The sequence below is a fragment of the Apus apus genome, chromosome 1 (genome assembly GCF_020740795.1).
Source record: "Apus apus isolate bApuApu2 chromosome 1, bApuApu2.pri.cur, whole genome shotgun sequence".
Classification (NCBI taxonomy): domain Eukaryota; kingdom Metazoa; phylum Chordata; class Aves; order Apodiformes; family Apodidae; genus Apus; species Apus apus.
In genome coordinates, this window is record NC_067282.1 from 185,126,302 (window position 1) to 185,151,385 (window position 25,084).

The following is a 25,084-nucleotide window of genomic DNA, read 5'->3' on the forward strand; positions in this document are numbered from 1 at the left end:
GCGGCCCAGCCCGGCGCGCGGCGGCACCGCAGCGGGGCTGTGAGGGCCCCGGTGCCCTGCCCCGCCTGCGAGGGGCCTGACGCCGGCGGGCGGGCGGGCAGGGCAGGGCAGGGCCGGGCCGGGCCGGGCAGGGCGGGCCGGCGGCAGCGCACGCCGGCACCAGCCGCTCCGCCCGGGCCGCTCCGCCCTGCGCGGGAACCCGCGGCAGCGACGGCGGGGCCGCCGCTCGCGCCTCTGCGCGTCGCGCCCGGGTGACGTCGGCGGCGGCGGCGCGCGCGGGGCCGGTCGGTCCCGGGGCTGCGGGTCCCTGGGCCGGAGCCGGCGCAGGTGGGGCCGGGGGAGCGGGGCTGGTCCCCGGGCCGGGGGAGCGGGGCAGGGGCTGGCGGTGGTGGGACAGGCCCCTGGGCTGCGGGGCTGTGCGGGGGATGGTGCGGGTGCTCGCGGTGTGCCCGGGCGGGGGGCGGGGAGGGGTCCGGCACCCGGCTCTGGGGGGGAGGGCTGGGCCCAGCTTCTTGCTACGGGCAGGCAGCCCCCGCCGGGAGCGCCTCCCGGGCCGCCCCGCGCCCCTGGGGCGGGTGTCGGGCAGGCCAGCCCTGCGCTGCGCGGCACCGTCAGAGCCCGCACCCTCCTGCCCACGTCTCGCCCGCCCGGCGGGGCCCCGCAGCTTCTGCTGAGGGCACGGCACGGGTGGGGGAGGGATGTGCCCACGGAAAACTGAAGAGGTAACGCTCGTGGAGGTGTTCCCACTTGCATCCTGGCTTAGGTCAGGACAGCCTTCTCTGTTCTGTTTCAGTCTGTCAAGCAAGATCAGGCGCCCGGAATAAAGCTTGCACCACCATCACTTTGCTTCTGATCAAAGACACGGTGTGATTTTTATAGCTCGTGTCCTAAATACGTCCTAGGTCAGTTTTCTTCTCTCTCATTTTGGGCTTTCTCAGTTTAAGTTAAAGCATACTCATCAATTGCTTGATGTTAAGAGTGTTTCCTTCTTTTCCTGGTATTTTTCAGGTCTTTTCATGAAACCAAGACTCGGGCTGTTGACAGCAGACTGGAACTGCTGGAACCTGGCAGTTTGATTTGAAATGGAGAGCATTACGCAGCTGTTCAATGACTTGTGTGAAGCACACTTGACAGGTTTGCTATGGAAAGTCCACTTGGGCAGGCAGAAGATCAGCAAGAGAAGGGCTAAGCAGAATCTGAAAAGGGTTGCTTATAACGCCCTGTTCATAAACCTTTTTCAAGATGAGGCTCGTAAGCTGCAATCAAACATTTCTGGGCTGCCAGTGAAAAACAAAATTTTGATGCTGTCTTTCAACTTGAGAGTTGGTGGCCTGGGTGCCCAAGCAGATAGACTGGAGAATCTCGTGGAGGAACTGGAAACAGCTGAATGCTTACCATTTACTGAAGTTAATTCTGTCTTGGATCTCTTAGTACAACTTGCTGGAACAGGTCCTCCTCAGCTTGTACCACAAAAAAAGGACTATTTTCTGAACAACAAATACGTCGGGAGAAACGTCAAGTATCAGGGTTACGACTACTACGATGTCAGCGTGTTTGAAGCTGATATACAGTCTCTGATAACAAACGAGGAATGTCAGTTCAACGACACAATTCAAAAGACACTTCAGATCATGGAGGCTGCTCCTGGCACTGGACTCCCTGCCATAGGGTTCTCACAGAGCTATCCTGCTGGGGAGAAGTTTGAGAAGGAAACGCGGGTCTCGCTCTTTGGTGCTCTCGTCCACAGCCGTACATATGACATGGACATCAAGTTGGATTTGCCACCAGTGCCTGACAATGCAGATTTGTCAGGACTTGCAATTAAAGTATGGTATAATTTGTTTTGGACTGAAGAGCATATGCCATGTGCCACTTTGAAACTATAATTTAAAATACAGGTGGTCACTTAATTTGTGATAGGAGCATGCAGCATTGGAATATAAGGTGGAGCAGGGATCCTATTCTTTGCTGAGAACCAGATAAGCTTTTTGGGTGCAGAAATATATGATAAAGAAAACCTTCATCTTGTCCTATGTGTAAAAAACCTTCACAGGGCCATATGCTTTGTGAAGTTAAACCTTAGCTGTCTGTGCCTTCCGCACCCTAATAATATTCTGTGTCCGTTTTTGCCTGCTTTGTGTGTTGAACTCCTTTGCATTGTTGTTTGCTTGTTTCTGTTCAGCCTGACTGCATGGGCATTCTTGTCTGGATGTATTTGTTTTGCTGTTCAGATTTTATTACCTAACTTCTTGTCCTTTCTTCTTGGCTCGTTGTGTCTTACATTTTTTTCAGTTATTTTTCATTGAAGCTCCTAGTTCTCACTGTCTTTTTACCTTTTCACTGTGTACAGTTTCTACAGTATTTGTTTTTCCCCCTTTTGCTGTCCATTCTTTTTTCTTTTGGTATGTTTTATTCTCACAGAGTTACTAGATAAATTTCCTGGGTTGTTTAATTTTTACTGTGTGTAGGTGGGTTTTTATATTTCTGTACTTTTAACCCTAATTTTGTTCCTTCTACTTAACATATGGATAGCTCTTGCAGTTACCTTCACTTGGGGTGTTAATTGAAACTTGAAGGCAGAGACGTTAAAAAAGAAAGCCACTGTGCCATTCACTGTGCACATACAGACACAAGTAATAACCTAGGGGAGGCAGAGCCTTTTGAGTGAGGGCTGTACTCTTTCCTTCAGACTGGAACATTTGCAGCTTTTTGAAGAACATGCTGGTTTTTATGTGGGTGTGATTATCTTTTACTAAAATTGAATACTGTTCTGTCTTCATCAACCCCTGTTGAGTGGGAGTTGAGGTCGTGGCATATACACTATTGGGACACCTGCAGATTTTCTGCTCACCAGCAAGCATAAGGGAACAAACTAGATAGTTATAATTAACAAAATGGTTGCATATTTGAAGAATTGGCATCTGGATCATTTGCTCAAATGAAATATTGAGCAATATGATAGTTATTAGTGTTACAAATTGTTGAACGCTTGCTATATTATTTTGATGGTGATTGTTGTTTTCACAGAATCACAGAATTATTGAGGCTGGAAAAGACCTCTGAGATCATCAAGTCCAGCCTATGACCTAACATCACCACATCAGCCAGACCTGGCACTAAGTGCCACATCCAGTCTTTCCTTGAACACATCTAGGGATAGAGACTCCTCCACTTCCCTGGGCAGTCCATTCCAATGTCTAATCACCCTTTCCATGAGGAAGTGCTTCCTAATATCCAACCTAAACCTCCCCTGGTGCAGCTTCAGGCCATGCCCTCTCATCCTGTCTCTAGTTACCTTGGAGAAGAGGAGAAGAGTTTTATGTATAAGCGTTAATACCCATGAAGACTTAGGAAATTTAAAGAATGCTTACAGGAAAAGAATGGATATAAAGGGAAGGTGAACAACACAGGTTGAGTTATGTAGAGTCAGTTGATCAGAAGCAATAGCAGAACATCTTCTTTACTAGCATATATTTCTTCAGTAAAATATTTTCATGTGTAACATGTCTTCCTCTGACAGGTTCCCCAAAGCATAGACCAGTCAGAAGACGAGGGGTTCCAGTCAGCATCCAATCTGACTCCTGATTCTCAGTCAGAGCCAAGCATGACTCCAGACATAGACTTGTGGGATGCAGTGCTTACCTATGGACCCAGCAAACGAAGATGTTGGGAAAGAATTGGATAGTACGTGTCTCATGTTACTGGCAAACATACTGTGCGTTCATATGCAAGTGTATGAAGGTGCATTTCATCATGGTTCCAAATGACCTCAGTATAAATAGTAAAATGTACATATTTAATTCACAGAATTCAATATACTGCATAAATGATTGAGAAGGGAGTAACAGTTGTGCAGTTTCAACTAAGTAGTTTTAGATTGCAGATAAAACAAAATAATCTTTGTCAAAAACACTGAAGGGATTATGGAAACACTTCCTGTTCTTATGTGCTATGCAGTTCATCTCAGTCTAGAATGATTCTGTGTTTTCGGTTTCAAAAGAGAATGAGGTGGCTGCAGAGCACTAGAGTAATTAAACCCATATCCCCCAGTATTGTAAAGTTCTATTCCTTTTCCCTGTCTGTAACCAGAACAGAAATTGTAACAGATTTCCTGAAGGTGTAGTTAGACTTGTAGTTCCTTTGGCTATTGAGTAGAGGGTGTATGTCCTGAAAGAAGGCTCTGTATGGCTCTGCCAAAGCTTTCTAGCTTGCTAAAATGGAAGAAATAAAAAAGGCAAGTATGGAGGTGTCTCCCTTACTTTCCTGATGGATGGTGGTGTGCCTGATTCTTGGAGGAACTTTGCTCTGTGTATTTACTGTAATTCTTAGTAGTAATCTAGTGGCACATCTGTTGTAGTGTAATACAGTGTTTTTTCAACGAGCCTGAGAAGCTCAGAAACTCAGAAGTTCCCTTCTCTGATTTTTCAAAGCCACTGGAGCACACTCTAGCTTTGTTCCTAGTACAAGACAGTTTTTCTTGCTGCCATTTAGACTGTAAGGATATTAGGGTCAAATACAGACCATTTGCCTGACGGGTTTCACGTAGTACATACTACATGAATGGAGAATTTTTGGAACAATTGCAAGAAGAAATTGTTTTGGAGGAGATAGTAATCCTCACTAGGAAGAGCTAAAATGTGTTAAGTCTTTTTAGCATTTTGAGCATATTGCTCTTTAACATATTTGAATATTAGTATTACATGGAAATCTGATATATCTTGACCTCATTTTCCTCATGTGAAAATTGCATCAGGGAAGGCCACAAAAGAAGCTGGTGATTCTCTGTCAAGGTTTCTGTCTCTGAACTGGTGTTCAAATTTTCCACCTATTTCTTCATTTTATTGAGGCTGGACTACAGCTTCCTTGAGTGCACATTCCCTTGAAAATGTACTATATTACTGGTAGCTTTCTGTGTGATCAGTACTGGCTGTATGAAATTCTGAAATGCCTGCTTTTCTTTAGGAGATAGATTTTCTTATTTTCTTCTCGTCACCTTGTCATGTTGTGTTTACTCTTAACACAGCCCACCTGGTAAAAAAGAGGAGCCGTATCTTACTGAAGCTGGGAGAGAAGCATTTGACAAATTTTACAAACTTCGAGAAGGAGAGTTGCAGCTGTTCAGCAGTGCTGTGCTTCAGCTCCCACAGCTTGTGCTGATGAAAGAACCTGAACTGGTTAAGGATGTTTTGAATGTCCTCATTGGTGTGGTATCCACTACATTTTCACTCAATCAGGTACGGAAGGTTTTAAAATGTGCTTGTTAGTCTCATCTTTTTTCCTTTGTAAAGGTTTCTTCAATACAGTTACTTCTCTGGAGATCTTGCAGTTGTGAATGCCGCTAAAAAATTGAATGTGACCTAGTTGCAATAAGGCAGTATGAATGATGCAATAAGGCAGTATGAATGATGCAGTAAGGCAGTATGAATGATGCAATAATGGTGTAATTGCAATAGGCTAGGATTATTTGTAGTCCTCTAAATTAAAATAGGTTTATGAACACTTGAAAATAGATGTGTAGGTAGTTTTGTAGATGAGATTTTTGTTAAGGAATTATATAATGAGTTTTATTCTGTATATTTGAAAATACCATGCATACTCCTGAAATTTTGCTACAATTTAGTGTATTTCTGACACTGTCCTATTAGCTATATAGTCTCAATCACCAGAGTAACTACACTGAGAATTTGTCTACTGTTATTTCTGTGTGTAAACATTTGCTATTTTAAATCAGAACACAGCTATGAGATATTTGAATCTGTCTTTTTTTTCCTCTCCATATCCTTTTAGGCTGCTCAGACGTTTGTGATAAAGGAGGGGGTGTATGTATCTGGGACTTCACCAGAAACAATGCACAACCTGCTCTCGGAAGTTGCAGAGTATGGAACCTATTACACACGACTAAGTCGTTTTTCTCTTCAGCCAGTTCTAGATTCTTCATACAGCAAAGGACTTGTGTTTCAGGTGAAACAATTGGATTAAATAATCTAGATTTTAATGGGGCAATTCTCTTAGGTAGAAAAGGTACTTTTTGATTTTGTTTAAAGTGGAATTACTGCATTCTTCAAAACTGCAAAGCGTTTTCAGTGTAACGCTAAACCCAGGTCAGCAATCAGCAGTGCCAGTAAGTCTCAGCACTGTGTGCTTAGTGCTTGCTTGCACTGAAACACATGGTAAAAGGGCTTCATTACCTGAAGTGTGATTTGCTTAGTCACGTAGAGGACTAAAGGAATGTAATTTTTAGATGTTTAAAAAACATTACACATTTATACATTGAGATGTATTAAAATACAATAATTTCTTAATATAGTATGCATATATGTAATATATATATTGAAAGATAAACTGAGATAGAGAAATGTATTTAATAGCTTTAATTACTTTTTCTCAGTTCAAAATTAAATGCCAGGTTTCCCTGTCAATCCTTGATATTATACTGAACTGTGTGTACACTGTGTAACATCAGGTGACTTCAGCTCTTTCTAATGCATAGAATTAAGTTGGGATTGGTTATAAAAATGTGTTCCTTCTGAATATTTGATTTACAACAGTGCTTATAGAAGGTCAGTCTCCTCTTGTTAGAAAAAGTTCTAGCTTAGTTTTTTCCAGTATCCAATTTAGGCTTAAATGTAAGAAACAAGGTATCCCTGGGTTGTTGCAGAAGGAGGAGCTCCTCAAAGGGCAATTCAAAGAAGCTGAACCAAGATGCTTTATTGAGCTGTGTGTGGGTACAGGCTTCTTGCGTTGGGTGTATAAGAGTATAGAGGAATCATCTGGTTAATTTGAATGTCTGAAGTTGTAGGGACTCTTACTTTCCCCTTACTTTGGTATTCAAGTCTCTCTTACCTTCATATGCAAATTATTTTAATGCAAGGTTTGTTTTCATGCTGGTGCAATTGATATAGACTATTAACAGCTGTAAGAGAAAGACTTTAAATATTTCTGTTGATACTAGGCATTCACGAGTGGGCTGAGAAAGTACCTTCAATATTACCGAGCCTGTGTTTTGTCAACACCTCCTACTTTAAGTCTTCTAACCATCAGCTTTCTCTTCAGAAAATTAGGTCGTCAGTTGAGGTAAGAGAATAATATTAAATATTTAAACTGTTTATAGCAGAAAAAATGCAGTCCGTGTCTTCATATGCATTAAGGACAGGTTGTACAGAGCTTTGAGCAACTAGGTCTAGTGGGAGGTGTCCCTGCCCCTGGCAAGAGGGTTGGAACTAGATGATCTTTAAGGTGCCTTCCAACTCAAACCACTCTATGATTCTGTGATTCATCACTGTGATCTCAGATACTTCTGGTTGAAATTTTTACACATTTTGATATTATTTTCTAGGTATTTAGCTGAACTTTGTGGCATAGGAACAACAGCACTGGGGATCAGTGGTGGAGCTGGTGCTTCTTTTCCTACGGTGAGAATGAATTTTATGTTTTTATGTTTGGTTTGGGTTACAGTGTTAATAGTTTTGAAGATTAGGTAGGCTTTTACATAAATTATTTAGTATAGGTCTCTCTGCTACCAAAGATAAAACCTTAGACCTCCAGTTACAATGCCATGATCCTTTTTCCAGATATTTTAAATTTTTTAATTTTGTCCTGTGCTTTCATTTCCTAAAGTAAACAAAAGACCCAAAATAAGCCTAAGGTTGCATTTCATTTCATTCTAAAGGAGATCTTTGTAGCAAGTCAGATGAATCCAGCACTAAACATACCTGTTTCCCTCCAGTGACTGTCAAGTGAGCTTGAGGTAACTAGCTCAGGTAAAGTGATCTTAACTGCACATAGCTGGAGGAAGTGAAGCATGTAAAGCTATGTATTTATGAGTTTTTTGTTATTGAAGTTGTAGTAAAACTTGTTGCTTAATATTATAATATTTTTATTTTTCTTAGGGTGTTAAATTGCTTTCATATCTGTACAAAGAGGCTCTCAACAACTGTAGCAATGAGCATTATCCTGTTCTTCTGTCTTTGTTGAAGACGAGCTGTGAACCATACACAAGGTGTGTTCATACTGTTCTCTGCATAGTTGTGTTTAAGAGCAGTTATGAATTGGTAATTGGTGAGTAATGCAGAAAACACAAGATGTTGCTGTATCTCCAAAATACCTATTCAAATACATTAATTTTGCTGAATCCTTCTTTCCATCACTTTTCAAGCCCAGTAAGAACATACAGGTTTTATGTGTGACTAGATTAGTAAATAAAATACATACAAATAAGATTTCTTTCTTACTGCTGATACTGGAAATTCATACTGGAATATAAGATTCAGATAAACTTCTGTTTTTTTCTCTTATACATGTAGTAAAATCTTGAAACTGGCAATTAATGTCTTTCTCTCAGTGTTGCACAAACTAGGAAAGTTCATGCTTATTTCCACTGCATTTCCTTTGTAGGCTTTTCAGTAAGCAAAAATTTGTAAAAAAATAGTGTCTTCTATTAAGTAGATGTAAGTAATTAATAACAGGAAGTAGAGTTCCTTGGATTGCAAAAATTTTATTAAGCAGAGAAACAATCCTGTGTGTATCTTTAAACATCAGTGTGATGGCACTTAATTGCTGTTTTTTATCCTGCCTATGTCTTGTGTTTTTTGAGTTTTTAAAGAATATACTCACTGTTTGATTATAATAAAGTTGATAAGGCAAGAGGATTGATTTAATTTTGTACAATTGTATATATTTTTTAGATTTATCTATGATTGGGTATACAGTGGTGTATTCAGAGATGTTTATGGAGAATTTATGATCCAGGTGAATGAGGATTATCTTTGTTTCAGAGGTACAGTATGTATATGGAGCAATTATAGTTTATATAATTTGTGCTGTTTATTAACTAATTAAAATATATACTTTCATCTTTTTGCTTGATATTTAGATAAACATTACTGGACTCATGGTTATGTTTTGATTTCAAAAGAAGTAGAAGATTGTGTCCCTGTATTTCTTAAACATATTGCTAATGATGTATACATATGCGGGAAAACCATAAACTTGCTGAAACTGTGCTGCCCTAGGGTAAGTTTTGGTTTGGTTTCTTCCATGATTGAGAAAACTATGTCTCTTTAGAGCAAGTTTCTAGATTTTTAGCAAGTTTGCTCCTTTATTGAGAACTTGTATTGCCTGAGTAGGATGTTGATTCAATAAAGGCTCTCATATACTTGTGAGCTGATTATTAGCTCTACTTCTAACACCACACCACAGAAATATAAATTTTTAACAGCATCAAATTTATTGTATCCAGTGCACGTGCTATATTTCTTCTTCTCCTTTGAATTGAAATCAGAAATGTTTTAGGTTTCCAAGCAAAGACCTTTCCTTTTTCACACAACTCACACTAGTATTTTTTGGTTTAAAGATGCCTCAGTTAACCAGGTCTTGATTCAGTTCTGCATAGCTCTTGTATTTCAGCTCTATCACTACATTTCCAAGAAGTGCTTAAATATTTCTATTTGTTCATATTTTGCAGAACAAATCTTGTCCTTGGTTAGAAAGGCATGTACAACTACTTTGTGTCTTCCCTCTTCTCTACATATGTCTAACAATGAAACAACCACAGAGGCATCTAAAGTCTATAGGTGCTTTTTCCCAAGTCACTAGTATTCTCTTTTGTTTTAAAATCAGAGCTGCCTGGTCTTGACAGAGCTGAGTAACTTAGTAGTATCAGGTATCTGATACCAGGTATCAGGCATAAGCCTAGTATCTCAAGTGCGATGACCCTCTGCTAGTTCTCCTGAGTCTGCTCTGATAAGTATTCTCAAACCATCAGTTGGATGTGCCAGTAGTACTGGGCTTTTTATAAAACAATGTCAACCATCATTTTCATTATAAATTACAGCTTTGTCAGTCGTTAACACAATAGCTTAATAGTCAGATCATTCTCTCTGCATGTGTGGCACCAGGTTCAGTCATCTTCCATCTGGGTGAGAGTGCCTGTCACTTTTCATCCCTTGCTGTGATAACGCCCTAAACAGCTGACTCTTCCCTTTTCCTTTGGTTAACACAGTCCCAGGAGCACAACTCTGGGCATCCAGTTTTCTGGATTTTACCAGTAGACAGGGAGATCCAGTGTGAGCATGTTTGTGTGCTCTTTTTTTTATTTTATTTTATTTCTCTTTTTTTTCTTTTTTTTCCTTTTTTTTCTTTTTTCTCTTTTTTCTTTTTTTTTCTTTTTTTTTCTTTTTCTTTTTTCCTTTTTTTCTTTTTTCTTTCTTTTTTTTCTTTTTTTCTTTTTTCTTTTTTTTTCCTTTTCCCAAAAAAAAAAAAGCAAAGCTCCCATAGCTGCATTTGCCTGTTTTCTGCACTGAGTAGAACAGCTTCAGATATTTAGGGAGGGTGAAGCAGAGCAGAAAGACGGAAGATACTTAGCTTAGAGAACTGTGCTGTGCACTGGCCATATTCTTCATAGGTATGTCTTGTGCAGTGTTCTTTCCTGGAGGTGTGTGTTAGTTACATTCCAGACAGTTCCTACTAACTGGGGATCCATGCGGGATATAAGTGAACAAAACCTTACTTTGATAGGAGAGTTGCATTCCACGCTGGGTTAATTGAGATGTTCAGAAAAGCAAAATTTCAGATATTTAGAACATGACTAGTGTTAAATGTACGTATCAGATTTTGGATTCCTGTCCAATTCAGTAGGAAAGGGGACTCTGAGAATTTGTCCTGTGATCCAAGTCCTGGAACATTCTACCTCTGTCTCCTATTTTGCATGATATAAATGGTAAAAACTGTCGTATTAATAAAAATCTTAGATTGCGTGTGGAGACTTCATTCAGTACCTTGAGGTATTGCAAAGCTAAAAAAAATGTGACCTGAGTTCATAATTTCATTTTCACAATTTGAAAAGTATCTTTAAAAGGAAATGTCTCATTTTTCAGCATTATATATGTTGGTCAGATATACCCGTTCCCCGGATTTCAGTTATTTTTTCCCTGGAGGAGCTGAAAGAAATCGAGAGAGATTGTGCAGTGTATGTGGGTCGAATGGAAAGAATTGCCCGGTACAGTTCCATAAGCAAGGAGGAAAAGGTAAATTAATTAAAGAGTAAAGACTTTGTTGTGGGGAATATTTTTTTTAATGCTCATTTTTCATTTTTATTACAACTTTGAAAGAATTTGTATTCATGGTTGGGATTTTTTCATTGGTCAATAGCTGTTTGAATTGTTATTGTAGCAAATAAACGTATACCATGTAATTTTTAAAAGTACAAGTGATGTGTTGTCTTTTGTTGCTTTTTCAAATACTAAATGACTTTTAGACTTCTTAGTTCTTTGCAGCAGCAGATTTGCCTTCCTACTGAAAAGTACCAAAAAGATTGTTAGATTCTGATTTAACAAATATGTCAAGCTAATTAGTAACCAGATAAGACTATTTTTGTAATTTGCACAGTTAATTGGTTTTTTAGTTATAAAAAGACTTCTGTCTTTCAGCTGCCATCAATGTAGTGCATATATCAAATGCATTTGGCTTGTTGCAACGTCTGAAATATTAACCTTCAATATTATTTTATAGACTTTCCATTTAACTTTTATTCATATTTCTGTACTGTAGTCATAGATTAATAGCCTCTATAAAGTGTGTACCCGTCTTTGCAACACTGTATTTTCAAGTCTCAAATACTAGGAAAAACTCCTACCTATGTTTCTGTTTGTCTGGTTTGGATTTTTTAGAATTTACGCATGGAAATAGCCAAACAAGAATTAATTGTTCATGCTCGAGAAACTGCTAGCAAAGTACTCAAAGCCATTAGTGGTAAGTTGCAGTGGTGTTTCATGTATTTTCTAGTGTGTTTGTTAATGTAAACTGAGAGTATCTTTATTGCAATACAGATCGACAAATGTCAGAACGAATGTCTTTGGATGCAAAGAAACGGGAGCAGTTTCAGAAACTGAAAGAGCAATTTGCAAAAGACCAAGAGGTATTTCTCTGTGTGTGTGTTTCTCAGGCAAATAATTCAAAGGATATCTTGATTTATTGTACTTGAGTTGAATGCATAGCTCCTGGGGTACAAATAAGAACTTCTTGCAAATGTCTGCATTACAGCTTGTATTGAGAGTGGCTTTTAAAAGTGTTAAATATTTATGCAGCGTCGCCTTGCAATAAAGCAAGAGGAGATTGATGATGATTTCAGCTATGCCCGAGAGCTCAGAGAGAGAGAAAAAAGACTGAAAGCTTTAGAAGAAGAACTGGAAAAAAAGGCAAGGTAAATGTATCTGAGTAGTCTTGCAAACCTTAGGTACTCCAAAACTATCATAAAGACCTTGGGAAAAATGACAGTATATTAAAATGTAGAGCGCCAGCTTTTTCCACACATTGCTCTACAAGGATAATGTTTGCAGTTGAAAGATGGATGTAAGGGTTTTTGGTAATCTAAGAGCTATTTTGTGATTTAGAAGTGGGTAGTGGCCTGGAAATCTGGGATCCACTGATTTGCACCAACCCTATCCAGTCTGGCTTTTGTGATGATTAGAATTTCAGGAAAAAATGTAACTATGTCTTACAATTAAAAGCTGAGCCTACGGCAGAAATGGTCACAAGTGTGTCAAAGCAGAAGTAAAAAGCAGATGGAGGAGTTAGTTTCATAATTATTTGAATTGCTCTTATTGTGCATCTAGTTATATTTCACTTTCTTTTATATGCAAAAATATTTAAGCTAAATGAGTGGTAGAGCAATAGTTCTAGAAGTGCATATTGACTGAAAATACAATCCTGTTTCCTCCACCTGTTTATTCTCCGTGATCGAAGCCTCTGGCTTCTACTTATAAAAAATAACTCAGATCTGAAGTGCAAAAGTTCTTATTGTTTAGAAGCGAAGATGAAAAGCCATATGTGAAAAATCTATACCTTGGTTTTATTTTTACTTTCATTTAGGCAAGAATTAATTGACCATTATAGCAAACTTTCTGATGATGCAGCCCGTAGGGAACAGAGAGCGTTATGGAAAATCCAGCGACACAAGTTGGAAACAGCCCGTCTTAAGTTTCTATTAGAAGATCAGAAACGCATCGAGGTTTGTTCTGAAGAGATTTAAGACATGAAGTTTAGAAAATGTGGTACTTGGTACTTAAAGACTTTTGGTTTTGTCATTTTTACTTCTAGGAAATGCTTCAAAAACTTCCAGATGGAAACTACAGAAGAAAAGTAGATATTATTCCTTACAAACAGTGCCAGTTTGCTTTAGATAAAAATGCTGTTGTGAAAGATTCACATTCACAAGTGAGTTTATTTTCTTACATAAACTCTAGGTTGATGTTCCAAGATTCTCTCAAGGGAGTTAATTTCATGGTTCATTTCAGTTCAGTAAACAGAAGGTTCACTGTAACAATAGGCTGAGTAGTTACCACCTTTATTGTGGTACATCTGAACAATTTGAAATTTTTAAATTTTACATGTAATAAAGTGGTACCCTAATAAGTAGCTTGATTATGTGACTAGCCACACAGTGTAATCACTATTTATTTTTTAGATTTCATCTCTGAAACCTCTGCATTCTAATGAGACAGCTGGCAGAAAATCAGAGCCTGGCCTGGAATATGCTGCTTCCACTGACAAAGCACAGCCCATGCCAGAGCTGACAGACAGTCATGCTGAACAGCACTTCCAGCCTAAAGCAGCAGGATCTGAAAGCCATCTCCAAAGTTCAGAGCAAGCATGCAGTCCTTTAGATAGTGCTGATTCCTTGCCTGAATCCAACGTGAATATAGAGGATTTCTTGTCAAAGCCCCAAGATGAACAGCCTGTTGCCATTAGTGTACAAGGATCTTTGCTAGATGAAGCATTCCGAAATATTAACTCAGATCTTTCTGAGACTTCTCAAGTAAGTGAAAATCAGTCTGTCTGGAGAGGAGCACCGGAAGGAGAAGACAATGCACCAGCGCATCAGCAAAATGAGTATGATTTTAATACTGTTCTCAGACCATCTGCAGCTTGGCAAGGACATGTTAGACATGGAGAAAATATATTTGATGTGGAGTGCAGAAGGCCTCGGTGGAATACTCACGGACATGCATCTGATGCCAACATCAGAGTGGGAGAATATGTACCTCATGTGGACACTTCACGGCCACATTCAAGTCCTTATGGTCACTCTTCAGACTCCCATATAAAAATCAGCAGCTATACTTCTGAAGTTGAGTCTAGCCGACCCCGGTGGAATGTTCATGGGCATGTTTCTGAAGCTCATATTGAAATTGGGGAGTATGCTTCAGAAGTAGAGCCCTCAAGGCCCAGGTGGAACATTCATGGGCATGCTTCAGAAGCCAATATTAAGATTGGAGAGTATGTGTCAAATGTAGCTCCTACAAGGCCTCGATGGAACGTCCATGGTCATGCATCTGATGCCAATATCAAGATTGGTGAAAATGTGTCTGAGGTGGTATCAGCTAGACCTCGTTGGAACATCCACGGGCATGCTTCACAGTCACACATCAAAATTGGAGAGCTGGTTTCAGATACGGAGCCTTTGAAAACTCGTTGGAGCCCATTTGGTCATGTATCCCAGTCAAGCATCCAAATAGGGGAGTGGGCCCCGTCCACAGAAAATGATCCAATACCTCATCGTAAAACCATTTCTGGTCCTTCATCTGACTCCACAGTTCAAACACTTCTGTACAGTGAAGGATTATCTCCTGCTGAAGGGAGCAGAAAGGAACCAAAACCATCACAAGTTAGGGAAAAGACTTTACCACAGTCATCTGACAGTGTTGCAGTCTTTTCTGATGCTAATATTAAAGATGACAAAAAAGAAGATACAATGGAAGAGAAACAAGAAGGTAAAAAAAAAAAGTTTATTCAGTCAGCATTTGTTTAAGAGCTCATGAAAGTAACTGCAAATGCTTATGTTCAAGATGGGTACTTAATACTTCATTTCTTGCTTAACTTTTTGGAGGCTGTTAGAATTCAGAGGAAATTAATTATTTTGCTGTGGGGGTGGTGAGACCCTGGAAGAGATTGCCCAGAGGAGTTGCAGATGCTCCCTCTCTGGAAGTGTTCAAGACCAGGCTGGATGGGGCTCTGAGCAACTTGGTCTAGTGGAAGGTGTTCCTGCTGGTGGCATTGGGATTGGAACTAGATAGCCTATAAGGTTCCTTCCAACCCAAACCATTCTATGATTCTATGAAAGAATTTGAGTTTAGTCTTGTCTTCCGTATACAAGAAATAGAGCATTTAAAAAATCTAGTCTGAAACTTCATGAAGCAGCATCTCATGTGATCTCGAGTAGAGAGCACACACAAAACTGCCTGACTACGGGGAGGGATTGGTATTGGGGTGGTTGTTTCTGTGACAGTCTGTGGAGAAACTTTTAAGAACTTCAGGAGCAGATCTGAAGTATGAACTAAGTATTCTAAGCAGATCTAAGTAAATGCTGTCTTTAATTTACTTGTAATTACAGTAATTGCAAATGTCAACAAGGACCCCTCTCCAGATTCCTCACAGAGCTTACAGGTAAGGAACAAAGTAGTTGTCAAGAAGGCTTCCTTTTCCTTCAAAGGATTAAACACACTGGTAGCCAAGGTAAAAAGTTCCTGTCCTAATAATCGCTGTAATACCATATTGTTTTTACATCTCAGAAAATACAGGTGAGAAAGGTCTTTTATTTTCATTTGGAACAACTTGTGAATTACCTGTAAGAACACATGAAGTCTGAGTAGACAAAGCCAGCATCTCTCATAAAATTTGTCCTTTTTTTGTTTGTTTGTTTTAGGAAGAAGAACCTGAAAAAGGAATTCCACAAGATAACGTGCATCAGGAAACTCCATTTTCTGAAGCTAATGCCCCCAGGACTAAGGAGGAGGAAGAGGAAGATACATGGAAGAAAGAACAAGCTTATTTGAAAGCCCTATCGGATCAGTATTGTATTGAGAAGTACCAAGATAGTTACGATTTGATGTGTGAGTAAAACTGTTGGAACAATAGATCAACAGTTGTAGTAGACTTGAGAAAGAAAGCTGAGTGCCAGGAAAAATAACTGAATTACCAGTAAATTGCCACTATTGTGAACTGCAGTAGCAAAAGCGTTTGCTTTTAAGCACAAAGGTGAAATACATGTTGGCATATTATGATTTTCTCACCTAGAGAGGTTTGCAGGGTTTAGTAGAAACCGATCATCAGCTTGCTTAAATGTAATCATTTACAATGCTTATGTATTTTAAAATTTAGCAGAACTACCGGTTTCTCACCTCTTGCACCATGTGATACCAAGATCATACACTTTTCCTGTGGATCCCACAGTACAGTCAGCAACAGATGAAACAGCTGTACAGCTGAGTGAGCTCTTGTCTCTGCCAGTGCTGATGAAACGTTCCATTACTGCTCCACTTGTATCTCAGTGAGTATTTGTTAGAAATAGTGAATCCATAACTTAGCAATTAATGCCATTTTCTTTATCAGTTTTTTTTAAGACAAGAGTTGCACATAGATCTGTTCTCCTTAATTTTCTCTTTGGCCCCGGAAGTGGTTCAGTGGATGGTCTATTACTAATTAAAAGGTCAAATTTACATTATAAATACTAAAATAATTTTTTATTTTTATGTGTAAATTAAAAATGTGAAGGTCTATTTGAAATACAAGGAGGGAAGTGTTTGCTCCCATACTCGTGGGCTGTGGATTATGAAGCAATGGTTTTGACACCAATTATTTCCTTGTTCTTTTAAAAAGAAGGTGTATTATTCATAATGTTTGTACCAGTTGTTGTTTGGCAGGTGAAAGACAAGGGAAAGAGAAGAAAATTTTTTTATTATGTGAAAGCTCATGCATATGGATCAGCATGTATTTTATGTTTCTGTGGGAACTCCAGCTTCAAGGCTGTTTTGAAGTTTAGTAGAAACTGTTCTTGTTACTATTGGAATATATAGGGAAACCACATATATGATGGACCGTTTCATTAGTTTAGCTGATAGTATTTTAAAGAAAAGTTTGTTATTCTGTACAATATTAGCTTCTGTCATGAAAGTGGAGGTGTTGAAATGCTTCCTGCTTTGGAATCTTCTTGTAAGTTTTTATTTCCATTTACTAACTCGAGTATGTAAAAGTTTTGTGCAATGTAGCAAGATCCAATTATCTTACTTAGTTTGAATTATGCAGATTGGCTACCAGAATGATCTGTATGTGGATTCATGTATTCAGCAAAGCAAACTAAGGCAGACTGAGTTGTGTACTGGCAGAATTAGCCTATCCCTGATATGCAAGTTACATTATTTAAAGCTATCTTTAATATCTCCACTATGGTGCAGACTGTAGTGTAGACCTGCCCTCAGTATTTTGTGTCAGAGCTTTACCAATTAGGGTGTTCTTCTCAGGGATTTAATAGTCTTTCTTAAATCTGTTTGAGTAGGTGACAGAGATAAGGACAGAAGGCTATTGATAAAATGTTACTCCAGGTCCAGCAGCATGTTCTAAATATCATTTATGTAGCCAGTCTTAAAATACATCCCCAGTGCTGTTCAAAACTCAGGTATCTGAAGTGGTAGGTTTTAATTCTGGTATATTCTAGATGAGGATTTTTTGGTCCCTTTTTTTTTGCTTATGTGAATATCATCCTGTCTTGGATATCAGAGTTAAGTACTGAAGCAGTAATCTGATGTAGCCACAGCTGACTGTTAACAGTAAGGAAGGAACTGTTTGTAAGAATAATCTTTTCTCTGTTTTTATTCTTAGTGTTTCTCTTGTGAACAAAGCAGTGGTCGATTACTACTTTGTGGAACTGAACGTAGAGAAGCATTTTGAAGCACTGAGACACTTTTTGTTAATGGAAGATGGGGAGTTTGCTCAGTCACTCAGTGACCTGTTGTTTGAGAAGGTATTTGCTTTGTTGTCTTAACCCTTGTTTTTGAGTTTTCTGCTTTAACTTGACATCCCCAGATTAATTTGGATGGGAACAAGGGAATAGTGTTAACATTTTAAGGACTGAGGCAAAAGGTCTTGGCTTAGAAGGGATACCCATGCCTAAGGAAGTCCCAGGGGAGAGAGTATTATTTCCTACTGCTACTCCCAGCAATAGAGTACAAGGATTCGGCACATTGAGGATAATAATTTCAAATTTTGACAGATAAACAGTTGTGGATGGGTGTTTCACTCTTTCCTCTGAAAAGTGCTGCACTATTGCTCTGTCCCATCCCATCTGCTGGCAGCAAGACTGGAAAAGCTTCTTGCCATTTGCTAAAATTCACTGGAAAGGCCTGTGTTGCATAAATGCCTATTATGCCCTCAAATATCCTGTAGAGCAGAGGGGAGGCATCTGAAAAGAGTGCTTAGCCCTCTAGTAAGACAGGATTTTAATGACTTCTTGTAATAATGGAGAGAACATGTTCATAGGAGGGATAGCCTGAGTTAATATAGCAGGTTGCCAGTGGAGATAAATGGCTGTAGGATAGTTCATGCATTCCTCTGAGTCCTAAGAATGCTTTAAACCAGACTAAATCCCCCACTTGGGATCTAGACTGGATGAAAAGCTTGGTTTGTAAACCTTGGAGGGTACTGAGTTGATGAGCTAGGCAGATTGGTGTCAGATGGGTAACAACAGCTCTCTGGCCTGCAGAGCCTAAAGGCTGCTCTCCCTGCAGCAGGGATGTGCAGCAGCTCCTGAGCCACAGCAGGCTGCAGCCCAACATACCAAACTAAATCACTACAGGTATGAGATTACCTTCATGCTGTGGGCTTTAAGTAGCTCCGAACTTGCTTCTTTTGCTCTTTATGCATCCCTGCCGTGGAAGTAGGAACTTCCAGCCAGCATGGTGGAGCAAGGCAGGATAGTCGCCACTTTATCATTCAGCTTTTATTTACCTGTGTTCAGGAGCCAAGACTCTTTATTAGTACCATGTAATTGGGATTTTTCTTTCTCTTTTTTTTTACCCCTAGCTTGGATCAGGACAGACACCTGGTGAATTGCTGAATCCACTGGTTCTTAATTCTATCCTAAATAAAGCATTACAATATAGTCTTCATGGTGACACCCAACTTGCTTCCAATCTTTCTTTTGCCCTCAAGTATCTTCCAGAAGTGTTCAAGCCTAATGCACCTGATGCTCTGAGTTGCTTAGAGCTAAGGTACAAGGTAAGAAAGCATGGAGAAAGGCAGTAGTACTGCAGTTATAGGATGACACGTACCATGGTAGAGTGAATATGTTTTTAACAATGGAAACCTTTAAGAGTGGAGTGAAAAAGTGACATCATGGAAATTACACAATTTACTTAGCCTAGTCATTGCATTCCATTATTAAAATACATTTGTTAATTTGTATGTTGCTTGCATCTGAAATAGCTTTATAATTTCTAACACAAAAATGTAGTATGATCAGCACTCAGTTATTTCTTTTAGGTTGACTGGCCTCTGAACATTGTCATTACTGAGAGCTGCATGAATAAATACAACAAGATCTTCTCCTTTCTGCTTCAGCTGAAGCACATGGTGTGGACTCTCAAGGATGTTTGGTTTCATTTAAAACGTACTGGTAAGTATCATGAGTGAACCAAGGAGTGACCTGTTTAAAATGCTTTTAGCACTCTGTGCTAGACAATTGCTTAGCAACAATTCTGACAAGCTTCAAAAGGCACCATTTTTTAAAGGAACTTTCTTGGCATTTTAAACGGACTCTACTACCAGAAACCTTAATTCCTTTAAAAGTCTTGGGCTTATGTAGTCTCTGTGGGTGCTGATGATAATATGTTTCTGTTTTTCTATTCAGCTTTAGTGAGTCGTGCATCAAATTCTGTTCAGTTTCGGCAGCTCCAGCTGTATAAACATGAAATGCAGCATTTTGTGAAAGTTATTCAAGGTTACATCGCTAATCAGATTCTTCATGTTACATGGTGTGAATTTGGAAACAAACTATCTTCTGTAGGCAACTTGGAAGAAATTCACAGAACACATGCTGAATACCTCAACAAAGCAATCTTCAGGCAAGCTTCCATATTTACTTTTATTTCACATACTTAAGTGAATCGAGCTGCCAGTCTGGCCTAACAAAATTTTGCAAAACTGACTTCTACCTGACATACTAAGTAGTCTTTACATATGAACATGCTCTTATGTAAGGGAAACAAACTTCATGGCACAGTAAGAGGTCCATACATTGTTGCTTTTCCTCAGTTACCTATCCTGTTCATTTTGCCAGACTCCTTGGATTTGCCTCCAGCTCCTGTTCACCTGGCCTCTGCAAGCTTCGAGTCCACTCAGGGCACATTTGCTCCAGTTGCTTTTCTTTCACCCCACCCTTGTCACAGCCTTTGTACATGAATGCTCTTTCATTCAGTGTGGGTAGTGTGCACAAGTACCCTTAGCTCAAGGATTTTAAACTGCTTCTTCTGTCCATTGTATATGCCTTTAATATATGAGCAGTGACTGGGACTGGACTTTGAAGGAACAAACATGACCAGATGCCTCTATCCAGGTAATAGGAGCAATGCAAGAGACATCAGTCTTTTAGGAATCACAAACCTTTAGCCCTTTGGTTACTGTATATGAGGCAGAATGGTGGTGGGAATAAGAGGAGAGGAGCTAGGGTTTATTTTTTTCTTCTTAAAGGGTAAACACTGGAATGACAAAAGTGGGGAGATGCAGAAAGAGGGATTATAAAGAAGAAATCTGTCCTTTCATGTCTCTCTCTTGCAGTTTTAATAAGAAAAACCTTGCCTAAAGCTGTTGTTTGGATACCAGGTGATGGGATGAGGGATTAATTTTTTAAGGAAACTCAGAGCATGATAATGTTTTTAAATGTAATCTCTTTTGCAAATGCAGATTCTAGAAATCAGGTAACACCAATGCAAATACCAGCTTCTTGGCAGTGCATACAAATTATTTTAGATTTAGGCACCTTTTTAAATAACCGCTACAGTTGGCTGCTGTCTTGTGGTTTTTTTTTTAAAGCAATTAAACCTAAAGGATTGTCACACCTTTGTATTTTTCTTCCTACGACCAATAAATTGTGTCACCTACATTTCTGAAGTTGTTTTTGTTCTGTTAGGGGTCTGTTGACAGAGAAGGCAGCCCCTGTGATGAACATTATACACAGCATCTTCAGCCTCATTTTGAAGTTCCGCAGCCAGCTGATCTCTCAGTCATGGAGCTTCGATGCAGGGAAGCAAATGGCTGTCCATCCCAACTTTGGTCTGATGCAGCAGTCCTACAATACCTTCAAGTATTACTCCCACTTCTTATTCAAAGGTAAGAAATTGCATCAAGTTTATATAGAAGAAAAAGTTAACTGTTGTGTACCAACTGAAAAAATTAGAGATTTTGGAAGTGTGATGTGAAAGTAGGAAGATGTGTGTACTTGCCATGTGGTAGAAAATGTAGTTGCCAAATGAAGACTGCATTGCTGTGGTTTCCAAAGATCTGCATATCCATTGATTAAAATGTCCACACAAGAAATCTAACAGATATCCCAAAACTGACCGTAATTTTTTTGCTAATGATGTGCAAAATAAGTATTTGGTATTTAGCTCTCTGTGTGTACTTACGTTTTTCTTTTCTCTAGAACTGAGTTCTGGGAACTTTTTATTGGCAACAATGAGAGATAGTTAGATATCACTTAGAAGTAATTTTAGATATATCTGCAGTAGTTGTGTATTACCATTGTTATGAGAGTTGAAAATTCTAATTCCCATGTTGAACTAAACCTCAGGGAGCCTGCTGGCATTAGCTGGAGCTTATATCCAGAGCTCCAGGCAAGTGTTTTTCAGCTGCACAGATCATCTGCCAAATGTTCTTTCCTTTAACATGATAAAATTTCTTTTCACTGTCATCTTAGCCTGTAATTTGAAGAAATGGTTGATCTTTCTTTCCTCTCCATTTCTTTTTCAGATCTTGCTTGTGTTTTTAGTAAAAGTTAGTTTTCAATCCCCTAAGTACAAAGGTGGTTTATGGGGTTTGGGTTTTTGGTTGATTTTTTTGTTTGTTTTTTTTTCAGAAAGCCCTTAATTCCTGAAGGAAGTGCATCTGTTTTCCTTAGATCTATTTTTCTAGACTATTTTATAGTGAGACTATATTCCTCAGGAAACGAGCTGCCCTTTTTATTCTTTAAGGGTGTCCAAAAATGGTGTCAAAGAACCAAAAGCAGTTATTTCAGGATGAGTTAGAATGGCTGCTTCCAAATTCTACAGGAAGTCAGAACACCTCTGGGAACCACCTAAGCCCATACTACGAGATCTATGGTTTCTTCATGGACAGAGATTAATTGACCGTTCCGTAAGGAAATTTGCTGAGTGACCTAGTTCTTTACACCCTCTTCCTTAAGCACTACAAAACAAATGTCCGCTTGTTCATCTACACCTGTTCCTTCAGTCACCATGTACTGTAAAATGCTCTTTCACAGTGGGCTGATCCAGAATCCATTGAAAGCCAATACAAAATAGTCTGGACTTCAGTGGCTTTGGCTCAGGTCCTAATGTCTAACTATACACTTTTCCCTTCATCCTTGCATGTTACTGCTGCTTGCTAATTCCCTTTACGTTAGTGCATGGGATGTTTATGGGCCCAGGGAGTCCCTGTTGACTTTTTTCTTTGGTATCAAGGATGTTTAGAACAGTCAGCTTGTTCATTCATAGAGCTTGAGGGATTTCTCTTTGGTTTTCTTTCTCACAATGGACTTCACTCAAGAAAACTTCAGCAGAGCTTCTTCTTTCACAGCGGTCACCAGAGGACCTAAACATGCTTCCTGGTCAGTTGAAATTAAGATAAGAACACACCATCTTATTATGAAAGCAACTTGAGAAAGCATTTCCTTATTACAATAATACAGTATCACTTAGAACTGAGTTTCTTTTGCATCTTACTTGAAATATTTTGTAATTCCAGAAAGAGATACTGGACCTTTCTTACGCAAAAAATACACATTTGTTTCTATTGTCTTCAGATTTCTGCATTAGTTTTATTTTGTTTCATTTTGTTTTTAAATTGAAATGCACAGATAATGTCAAGGGTAACTTCAGAATATTAAACTTAGTTGAAGTTTATTTATTTTTTTGTTTTTCTTCCAGTGGTAACAAAGCTTGTAAATAGAGGATATCAGCCCCATTTGGAAGACTTCCTATTGAGAATCAACTTTAATAACTACTATAAGGATAACTGAACTCTGCAGAGTAAGGCTCACTGCCAGCATGGTAACCCAGAAAAACCTGTATGCCTGCGATTTGTAGCAGCTTATGCAGACACCACACAAGAGGCTTTTTTTTTTTTCAGTGAAATAACCCACCATCTAATAGTTTGGAGCATATAACCACCACAGACAGAGAATGATGCTTCTTAAAGTCCACCACACCTACCAGTTGTTTCATCTGCTGAGAATTGATGTCATTATTGCAATTATAGAAAAGCTGAGTGTCTGGTCTTAAGAGGGGAGAGAGTGCAAAACTGTATATCTGTGAATGTGTAAATGTTTTTTCAGTGTTGTGAATTTCCTCCAGTGTAAATACATGTATGTGAAATAAATTAACAGATACTTTCTAAAACCACTGAGTATGAGATACAGATGTTCAGGCAGATGGCTGGAGGGCTGCCCAGCAGAGAGGAACCCGGAGGTCCTGACTGACAGCAGCTGAACATGAGCCAGCAGTGTACCCAGGTGGCCAAGAAGACCAACAGCATCCTGGCCTGCACCAGGAACAGTGTGACCAGCAGGACAAGGGAGGTGATCCTGCCCCTCTGGCTAGCCTTGGTGAGGCTACACCTCGAGCACTGTGTGCAGTTTTGGGCACTGCAGTGTAGGAAGGACACTGAGGTGCTGGAGAGGGTGCAGAGAAGGGCAACTAGGTTGATGAGGGGTCTGGAGAACAGGTCTTGTGAGGAGAGGCTGAGGGAGCTGGGGCTGTTCAGCCTGGAGAAGAGGAGGCTGAGGGGAGACCTCATTGCTCTCTACAACTATGTGAGAGGAGGTTGAGGTGAGGTGGGTGTTGGCTTCTCCCTGTTGACTAGTGATAGGACAAGAGGAAATGGGGTCAGGGTGTGCTAGGGGAGGTTCAGATTGAATATTAGGAAAAAACTTCTTCACAGAAAGAGTGGTGAGGCCTTGGAACAGGCTGCCAGGGGGGTGGTGGAGGCACCATCCCTGGAGGAGGTAAAAAAAAATGGGTGGATGTGATGTTTCAGGAAATGGTTTAATGGTTAGGGGTTGTAGGGCAGATGGTTGGACTTTTATGATCTTGAAGGTATTTTCCAACCTGGATGATTCTATGATTCCAACTAATTTCTTCAAGGCTATTAGTCAAAGTGGAAGAGGGTGCAATTAAAAACACCTTGCATTAAGGAGACCTGCTAGGAATATTTGACTGTTTAAGCACTTTGTTGGATCACATGCCAAACTTCCCTTGTTCCTGATCTAAGCTATAAACATTTTGTGGTGATTATGTAAAACACCTAAACCAGAAATTCAGCATCACTAAAGTGAAACAAAGTTCTAATTCCCAAGTATATGCCAACTACTGCTTTCAGCTGCAGGATCACATTTTCAATTGGCTAATAATTTTCTTTGTTGTTTTGGTGGGTTTTGTTGTTGTTTTGTTTTCTTCGATAATGTGAAAAGAGACAATTGAACTTACAGCTTCATGGTACGAGTCTCCTACAGCATAGGAGAGTAAAGGGCAAGTGGCCTGCAGATTGAGCTCTTCTGTTGCCGGGGCAGGTAAAGAGCTGTCTCTGTCTACCTGACTTGCTCTTCAGGAACTTGAAAGGCCAAGTGTGAAGGTGAAGCTTGCCTCCTGTTGCAGACTGATGCCTTGTCCTGAAACCTGACTCCCCACTAGAGAGCAGCCATGCAGCTTCTGCAGGGAGCAAGAAGCTGATGTTCGGGACCTTAGCACTACAGGGTAACTGTAGAGGTGAAGTTTTAGCTTTTGCATGAACCACTGTAACTGCTGGAGGAAGGAAGGCCACCCTGCCTGCCTGCCTTCAGCTCTCTGACATAGGCAGCAACGAAAGGAGAGGAAGAAGGAAAAGAGAAAAAGTGATCAGAGCACAGAAGCTAAACCCCTGGTACCATTAGATGAGCAGTCTTCCCTCTGTTGACTTCTAAAGGAGTCCCCTATGATCAGAGAAAAGACGAGCAAAACTGGCAATAGCTAAAAATCAAGTAAGTCCCTGCTGCAAGCAGTGAGTA

General features: G+C 39.8%; 1 protein-coding gene across 6 annotated transcripts; it reads left to right on the forward strand.

Moving 5' to 3' along the window:
- Nucleotides 1-262: 262 nt before the first annotated feature.
- Nucleotides 263-23,441, forward strand: TUBGCP6 (tubulin gamma complex associated protein 6). Of its 6 annotated transcripts, XM_051618248.1 has the most exons (28): nucleotides 269-327; nucleotides 794-902; nucleotides 1,009-1,826; nucleotides 3,521-3,684; nucleotides 5,024-5,234; nucleotides 5,788-5,961; nucleotides 6,953-7,074; nucleotides 7,337-7,412; nucleotides 7,890-7,999; nucleotides 8,685-8,776; nucleotides 8,873-9,012; nucleotides 10,875-11,024; nucleotides 11,667-11,748; nucleotides 11,826-11,914; nucleotides 12,084-12,199; nucleotides 12,868-13,006; nucleotides 13,096-13,212; nucleotides 13,463-14,768; nucleotides 15,389-15,441; nucleotides 15,701-15,887; nucleotides 16,156-16,324; nucleotides 17,653-17,794; nucleotides 18,853-19,047; nucleotides 19,312-19,444; nucleotides 19,679-19,892; nucleotides 20,957-21,156; nucleotides 22,971-23,072; nucleotides 23,173-23,441. In XM_051618248.1, exons 3-27 carry the CDS (start codon nucleotides 1,083-1,085, stop codon nucleotides 23,060-23,062), a joined length of 5,217 nt encoding a protein of 1,738 aa, XP_051474208.1. In that variant the 5' UTR covers nucleotides 269-327; nucleotides 794-902; nucleotides 1,009-1,082; the 3' UTR covers nucleotides 23,063-23,072; nucleotides 23,173-23,441. The 6 variants fall into 6 exon arrangements, 5 of the variants coding, with proteins under 5 accessions (XP_051474199.1, XP_051474208.1, XP_051474191.1 ...); XR_007889386.1 differs by lacking the exon at nucleotides 23,173-23,441 and having other exon boundaries at nucleotides 20,957-22,651; nucleotides 22,971-23,005; XM_051618231.1 differs by having other exon boundaries at nucleotides 22,971-23,441.
- Nucleotides 23,442-25,084: the final 1,643 nt, after the last annotated feature.